At 39.1% G+C, this 8,772-nt stretch overlaps 1 protein-coding gene across 1 annotated transcript; it reads left to right on the plus strand.

Moving 5' to 3' along the window:
- Window positions 1-1,544: 1,544 nt before the first annotated feature.
- On the plus strand, window positions 1,545-8,091 carry LOC118045410 (LEAF RUST 10 DISEASE-RESISTANCE LOCUS RECEPTOR-LIKE PROTEIN KINASE-like 1.1). The gene is made up of 3 exons (XM_073411761.1): window positions 1,545-1,719; window positions 1,850-2,253; window positions 6,910-8,091. The coding sequence occupies exons 1-3, from the start codon at window positions 1,560-1,562 to the stop codon at window positions 7,705-7,707; spliced, it is 1,362 nt and encodes a 453-aa protein (XP_073267862.1). The 5' UTR covers window positions 1,545-1,559; the 3' UTR covers window positions 7,708-8,091.
- The last annotated feature ends 681 nt before the right edge of the window (window positions 8,092-8,772 follow it).

Consider the following 8,772-nt stretch of genomic DNA (forward strand, 5'->3'; position numbering starts at 1 on the left):
GACGGCGAAGTGTGGAAACTCTTTAATAGTGTGCATCCTCACTTTTCAGCTGAATAAAGGAATGTGCGTCTTGGGTTGTATACAGATGGATTCAACCCATTTGGGTCATTTACTGCTCCCTATTCTTATTGACCGGTCATACTCACAGTTTATAACTTGCCATCGAGAATGTGTATGAGGCCGGAGTTCATGTTTTTATCTACTGTCATACCTGGTCCAGGTAGCCCGGGGCGGAATATAGATGTTTGTCTTTGACCGTTGATTGATGAGTTGGCGCAGTTGTGGTTCTCCGGAGCTCTGACTTATGATATATCGAGGAAACAAACTTTTTTTATGAGGACGGCTTTGATGTGGACTATCAATGATTTTCTAGCTTATGAAATGCTTTCTAGTTGGAAAGTCGGTGAAATCCACTTCCCATTCACCAACACCTCACGTTCGCACTGTGGTTTTCTTATGGTTGATGGTGTGATAAAGATACGCAGAAGATCCAATTAGAGAGGGAAGGGAGGTGGTATGAATTCTAAATTCCTCTCGTAGGCGTTGGAATGGACACAGTACCATTTCAGTTCTCACGATGAAGTCCTCTGGCAGCAGTAATTTTCCCATGATTGCAAAACCTTCAACAATTTGACTTTTCTCGTCTTGCAATTTATGCCAAATCTGACCTTGTTCAAATGCTACAACCCTCACAGAGATGCAAGCCAATTAGATTCAATTGATGTACCCTGCAAAAACTTAAGTATCTACCACACTCAGGAATTCGAAATTTTACCGCGTCTTCAACCTCAGTATTCGCTTATACAGTTTCCTGGAACCTACAATGACATATTCACAATGCTCAATGCCAAGTTCACACTTGAAGTGCTAGTATCTCCTGCCTGTATGCACTGTCATCGTGGAGGAGGAGAATGCCAGATTAAAGAGCCAAAACTTCTTTGTTCCATTGCAAAAGAAGGTATAGACGACATAACACATGCAGAAAGACTTGCATATCTACATTGATCAAGCCTACATAATTCACTATATTTTGTGCTCTAATAGTTCTTAAAATTTCATAACCGTATAGAGTTAGCTTTAGCTTTAGAGCCCTTCGTTAAACATGCCCAGCGGATAGGAACTCAGTCTACAGCAGTGAATCTATATTGGAAAAAAACTTCCGAGGTTTGAACCTTTGTATAACATCATATTTCTTTGAAAATCACTTCAATTTTATTGTTCGACCTCATATAACATCATATTTCTTTGAAAATCTTTTTGCAGAAAAAGACAAGCTGGGATTGAAGCTAGGATTGGGTAATTCAAAATCCAAAATTTCTCTGCTTTATATGTTCCCATGACAACCTCCATAATTTCTAGCATGTATGGATTCCTGCAAGGTTATCTGTCATCCAAAGTATAAATCATCTGCCATCCAAAGTATAAATCATCTGCCATCCAAAGTAATTCTCTCCTTTATCAGGTTTAGGCATCGGATGTCTGTTCATGGGATAATTTTGTTGTCCTACATTTACCTGCGCCGCTTCAAGAAAATACGTGATTCCTCAAACTTGTTATCTATGAATTCTTCATCTGATCCCTCCTTAAAAGGAGACCTAGAAGGAGATGGTGTTTACCTCAGCATCCCCATCTTCTCTTATACTGAACTTGGGCAAGCCACCAATAATTTTGATAGTGAAAAGGAACTTGGAGATGGAGGTTTTGGAACTGTTTACTACAGTAAGAAGATGAAAGTTTAAAGTTTCTGTTGATAGATCAACTATACTACAGTAGAAAACTGCTAATCAAAAGAAAAGGAAAGCTTTCCTAAAACTCAAGCAATTTGATCAATGGGTTTGTTTTGAACCAGGGAAGCTCAAAGATGGACGGGAAGTTGCAGTTAAGCGCCTATATGAACACAACTATAAAAGGGTTAAGCAGTTCATGAATGAAATTGAAATTCTTACTCGCCTGCACCACAAAAACCTCGTCTGCCTTGATGGATGCTCTTCACGACGCAGCCGTGAGCTACTACTTGTCTATGAATACATTCCCAATGGCACTGTTGCTGATCATCTACATGGAGATCAAGCAAAGTCCAGTCCACTGACCTGGCCTATTCGAATGAGCATAGCAATAGAAACAGCCAGTGCTCTGGCTTACCTTCATGCTTCTGACATCATACATCGTGATGTCAAGACGAACAACATCCTCCTTGACAACAATTTCAGCGTGAAGGTTGCAGATTTTGGGCTTTCCAGGTTGTTTCTGTTAGTTGATTGTTTTAGGACTGCAACGTGTCTAAGTATCAGAAATTATTTTATGCTTTCATTCTGTTTTTAGTTTGTCCTAGTCTTTAGGAAGTGGTTAGTTTGTTGGCACACGTTGCTGTTCATGGCACACGTTGATGTTCATGGCTTAATTCTCGGTTTCAGTTTTTTTCTCTGTTTCTATTTAATGTAAGCTTGCTGCATAATAATATTTGAATTCCCAGTTTGTATTCCCTTATCTACTATTTATATCTTTCTCCCTTCTCCATATCCATAAACTTCTGCCTCTGTTATACTCCTTTCTTTCTTTAAAAACTAACAAATTGGTATCAGAGCTTTTATTGTTCTTAAGGGATCTGTGTGTGACTTTGACGTATCATGGAAGCTGAAACAAGTTTCTCCTCAATTGCTCCGCCAGTGTTCAATGGTGACAACTACCAAATTTGGGCAGTACGCATGGAGACATATTTGGAAGCTTTGGATCTTTGGGAAGCAGTGGATGAAGACTATGATGTTCCTGTACTTCCAAACAATCCCACCATGACGCAGATCAAAACTCACAAGGAGATGAAGATGAAGAAGTCAAAGGCCAAAGCATGCTTGTTTGCTGCGGTGTCAACAACAATCTTTACAAGAATAATGTCCCGTAAGACAGCCAAGTCTATATGGGATTACCTGAAGGAAGAATATGCAGGAGATGAAAGGATAAGAGGAATGCAGGTTTTAAATTTGATACGGGATTTCGAGTTGCAAAAAATGAAGGAATCTGAAACAATTAAAGAGTATTCAGATAGACTTCTTGGAATTGCAAATAAAATCAGGCTACTCGGGTCTGAATTTAGTGATTCAAGGATTGTGGAAAAAATCCTTGTCACAGTACCTGAAAGGTATGAAGCGACAGTTACCACCTTGGAAAATACCAAGGATTTGTCAAAAATTTCCTTGGCAGAATTACTTAATTCCCTACAGGCGCAAGAGTAGAGACGACATATGAGGCAAGAGGTCAACACTGAAGGAGCCTTATTTGCAAAACATCACGGAGCTTACAGAAACAAGAGGAAAGAGAAGAAAGGCCAAGAGGGAAATTCTTTTGCTTCTGTTTTGAATAACAACAGCAGCAAAAAAGGAAGCTTCAAGGGTAAATATCCTCCTTGCCATCACTGTAAAAAGGAAGGTCACCCTCCATTCAAATGTTGGAGGAGACCTGATGCAAAATGTTCAAAATGCAATCAAATGGGACATGAAGCAGTAATTTGTAAGGGAAGAGCTCAGCAGCATGAAGTTGATGCCCAAGTTGCAGAACAAGAGGATGAAGATCAACTTTTTGTAGCATCCTGCTTTGCAAGTAGTAGTTTGACTGAAAGTTGGTTAATTGACAGTGGTTGTACCAACCACATGACCAATGACAAGAAACTCTTCAGATATTTGAGGCCAACTGATATTACTAAAGTCAAAATTGGCAATGGTGATCACATCTCTGTCAAAGGAAGAGGGACAATCACCATAACCAGCACTGCAGGCACAAAGACAATTTCTGATGTTCTCTACGTACCAGAAATTAATCAAAATTTGTTGAGCGTAGGCCAATTGATTGAAAAAGGCTTTAAAGTGATCTTTGAAGATGGTTTTTGTCACATACTGGATGCTAACAGTGAGGAAATTCTCAAAGTGAGAATGAAAGGAAAAAGTTTTTCGTTTGATCCTATCAAAGAAGAACTTGCTGCATTCTCCATGAAAGCTTGCAACACAGAGATATGGCACAAGCGACTTGGTCATTGTCACTTACAAAGGATGCAACTTATGCAGGAAAGGGAACTCACAGTTGGCTTACCAACCTTTGGAGATCACTTACCGAATTGTCATGCTTGTCAATACGGTAAACAAAATAGGAGACCATTCCCAAAGTCATCCTGGAGAGCCACTCACAAGTTGCAGCTAATCCACACAGATGTATCAGGTCCTCAAAGAACTGAATCATTAGCAGGTAGTCGATATTACATTGCTTTTATTGATGATTTTTCAAGAATGTGCTGGATTTTTTTCTTGAAATTCAAGTCAGAAGTAGCTGGAGTCTTCTGGAAGTTCAAGAAGATGGTAGAAAATCAAAGTGGCTGCAAAATTCAAGCTGTAAGGTCAGATAATGGAAAGGAGTACACTTCAGCAGAATTTGATATGTTTTGTGAAGAAGCTGGCATTGAACACCAGCTTACTGCTCCTTACACTCCGCAGCAAAACGGAGTAAGTGAAAGGAGAAATAGATACATAATGGAGATGGCCAGATGCATGCTACATGACAAGGAGTTACCCAAATATTTTTGGGCTGAAGCGGCCAGTACTGCTGTTTTCTTACAGAACAGATTATCCACCAAAGCATTGAAGGATAAAACTCCATTTGAGGCATGGTATGACTATAAACCTTCACTCAATTTTCTTAGAGTGTTTGGTTGCTTGTGTTTCTCTCACATTCCACAGGTCAAGCGGGATAAACTTGATAAAAAGTCAGAACCAGGCATCTTTGTTGGGTACAGCTCTTCCTCAAAGGCATATAAGGTTTATCAACCTCAAACAGGGAAGATAATTGTCAGTAGAGATGTGTTCTTCAATGAAGAAGAGAAATGGAATTGGGAACAGAAAAAAGAGACATCCACAAGCAAGCAAAAATCAAGTCTAACCTCCAAAACAAGAGAAGAGCAAGCATCAGAACAGTGGCAAGAAGAATTGGAAGATGATCTTCCAATTCGTGGAACAAGACCGCTCCATGATATCTATCAGCGATGCAATGTGGCCATTTGTGAACCTGCTGGTTATGAAGAGGCTATTAAAGATCCAAAATGGCAGAAGGCGATGGAGGAGGAGCTGTCAATGATAAAAAAGAACAAGACTTGGGAGCTAGTTGACAGGCCAAAGGATAGAAAGATTATTGGAGTAAAATGGGTGTTTAGAACCAAGCTCAATGCTGATGGTTCCATCAACAAACACAAAGCCAGGCTTGTTGTTAAGGGATATGCTCAAGTCTTTGGAGTTGATTACTCGGATACATTTGCCCCTGTTGCTAGATTGGATACTATTCGGCTTGTGCTAGCTATAGCAGCTCAAAATGGGTGGAAGGTGTTTCAACTAGATGTAAAATCTGCTTTTTTAAATGGTATTTTGCAGGAGGAAATCTATGTTGAACAGCCCGAGGGATTCATGGAACAAGGTGAAGAGGAGAAGGTCTACTTGCTTAAGAAGGCTCTATATGGCTTGAAACAAGCACCTAGAGCATGGTATAGCAAGATAGATGAGCATCTGTCAAGCCTAGGATTTCAGAAAAGTTTGTCAGAGGCTACTCTTTATGTGAAATGTAAAGGAGACAATCTGCTTATAGTCTCTCTTTACGTTGATGATCTTTTGATCACAGGTGACAATGCCAAGCTTGTTGAAGAGTTCAAAAGGGAAATGATGAAAATTTTTGAAATGACAGACCTTGGACTCATGGCATACTTTCTGGGAATGGAGATCAAACAGTTAGAAAATGAAGTTTTCATCTGTCAAAAAGAAATATGCCAAGGAAATTCTCAAGAAGTTTCATATGGAGGACTGTAAGGCAATGGCTACTCCAATGAATCCAAAAGAGAGCTTAAGTAAAGAGGACGGCACAGACAAAGTTGAAGAAGGCTATTTCAGAAGCATGATTGGTTGCCTAATGTACCTAACAGCAACCAGGCTAGATATTCTTTTTTGCTGTAAGCATTCTCTCTCGTTACATGCATTGTGCTAGTGAAGTGCATCTTAAAGCTGCAAAAAGAGTCATTAGATACATCAAAGGAACTATTGATTTTGGTGTAAAATTCAAGTACTGTCAAAACTTCAAGTTGCTGGGATTTTCTGACAGTGATTGGGGTGGATCAGTGGATGACATGAAGAGTACATCTGGGTACTGTTTTAGCCTAGGATCAGGAGTTTTTCTCATGGAGTTCCAAGAAGCAAGAGACTGTAGCACAGTCTACTGCCGAGGCTGAATTTATTGCTGCTACAGCAGCAGTGAACCAAGCTTTGTGGCTGAGGAAGTTGTTCTGTGATTTACATTTGAAGCAACAAAATGATTACAGAGGTGTTTGTGGACAATCAGGCAGCAATTGCAATCTCCCACAATCCAGTTTTTTCATGGAAAAACCAAGCATTTCAAGATCAAATTTTTCTTTTTAAGGGAAGTGCAGAAGGAAGGAGAAGTGAGCCTCATTTATTGCAAATCTGAAGATCAGCTCGCAGACATTTTTACAAAACCTTTGCCAGCAAACAAGTTTGAACCTCTTAGGCAAAGACTTGGAGTTTGCAGCTCCTAAATCATGGAGGAGTGTTAGTTGATTGTTTTAGGACTGCAACATGTCTAAGTATCAGAAATTATTTTATGCTTTCATTCTGTTTTTAGTTTGTCCTAGTCTTTAGGAAGTGGTTAGTTTGTTGGCACACGTTGCTGTTCATGGCACACGTTGATGTTCATGGCTTAATTCTCGGTTTCAGTTTTTTTTTCTGTTTCTATTTAATGTAAGCTTGCTGCATAATAATATTTGAATTCCCAGTTTGTATTCCCTTATCTACTATTTCTATCTTTCTCCCTTCTCCATATCCATAAACTTCTGCCTCTGTTATACTCCTTTCTTTCTTTAAAAACTAACAGTTTCCCAAAGACGTTACTCACGTCTTGACTGTTCCACAAGGGACTCCAGGCTATGTTGACCCTGAATATCACCAAAGCTACCAACTTACAGATAAGAGCGATGTCTATAGCTTTGGGGTTGTCCTGATTGAGCTCATATCATCAATGCCTGCTGTTGATATAACCAGGCACCGGCATGAGATTAATCTTTCTAACTTAGCAATAAGCAAGATTCAGAAATGTGCATTTGATGAGTTGATTGATTCACGTCTTGGGTATAATTCAGACGAAGAAGTTAAAAGAACGACAACATCGGTTGCAGAGTTGGCTTTTCAATGTTTGCAGCAAGACAAGGAAATAAGACCTTCCATGGAAAATGTCTTGCAGCAGTTAAAAATAATTCAAGGCGGGGAGTCCATGGAGAATCTTTCTAACTTAGCAATAAGCAAGATTCAGAAATGTGCAGCTGACGAACTGATTTATTCACGTCTTGGGTATAATTCAGACGAGGAAGTTAAAAGAACGACAACATCGGTTGCAGAGTTGGCTTTTCAATGTTTGCAGCAAGACAAGGAAACAAGACTTTCCATGGAAAATGTTTTGCAGCAGTTAAAAACAATTCAAGGCGGGGAGTCCTTGGAGAATCTTGAAGAAGTGCATGACGATAACAAGAGGTCGAAGAACACACTGCCACCACCTTCACCACCCTATTGCGATGAGGCTGGTCTATTGAAGAACATCCGTCTGCCACCTTCACCGGTTTCTGTTACCGCTAAATGGGCCAGTAGTAGTTCTACTACACCTAATGAAAGCGTTTAAGTTTTCTTCCTCCATGCTGCTTACTTTCAAGTTGGCTGATGAGAGCATGGCTAATACCTGGTTTGAAAGCAAATGTACGTTACCTTCTCCTTGTCGTCGTTTTGTTACACCCAAAAATTAAATCCTAGGCACAGCATTGGCGAGTTTATGTATAAGGGAGTCCGTATAATTACTGGAGGTTAAATCACTAGTGTTTATATTCAGGCTTCAAATCAAGGTTCATATTTTTTTTTGATGCCCTTGTTCTTCTGCTTTCCACATATTGATTGTGTTTGGAAAGGCAGAACTTATATTTCACTTCTAATCCTCTAATTAGCAACCACGGAACCTTGATAGCTACCAACTTATAGCAGAACAGTGAAGCAAAGATTTCGAAGTAGATTCATCCCTAATCGAGCGCAAGCAGCTTCAGATTCTGTTTCTTAGTAGGAACCCCAAGACATCTAGTTTATGAACTGAAAAATAGAAAAGAACTGGAAAGTAGATTCATCCCTAATCGAGCGCAAGCATTTGCTTCAACATGCCAGTTCCCATCTTTGTTCAGACTCGTCCGGGCAAGTTTATAAGATCTATATAATATTTCAATTAGTTAAAGAATTTAAGTTAATGAAATTATAATAAATCAACATGAATTGTGGAAGTTTTTTAATTGAATATTTATTTTGTAGTATTTTGATATCATGTTTTTTTATTAAAAAATTTAAATACGTATTATAGATATTTTTGATTTTGATGAATGAAAAGAGCAAACATGCAACCAATCATCAATATCACTTAAAAAATATAACTAAGAGAATCAGTAATTGGAAGGAGGCAAGAACGGACAACAACAAAAAAATGCTTAGACTGGATGTGAAAAAAATTAATTGCTTGAAAAAAATTGAGGTTGAAAAAATCATAAATATTGAAAGAAGAAGAAAGCCGGGTTAGGCACACAATAGGTCTGCATGTATGGGCCTGATTGCTGAACTCCTAGGATGGATGGGCCTGGACCAGGAACTTTTAAAAAAATCAAACAAAAGTGGATGACGCGTTGTTTGCTAGGAGTGACGTGCTGTCCACCAC

The sequence above is a fragment of the Populus alba genome, chromosome 10 (genome assembly GCF_005239225.2).
Source record: "Populus alba chromosome 10, ASM523922v2, whole genome shotgun sequence".
NCBI classification, from domain to species: domain Eukaryota; kingdom Viridiplantae; phylum Streptophyta; class Magnoliopsida; order Malpighiales; family Salicaceae; genus Populus; species Populus alba.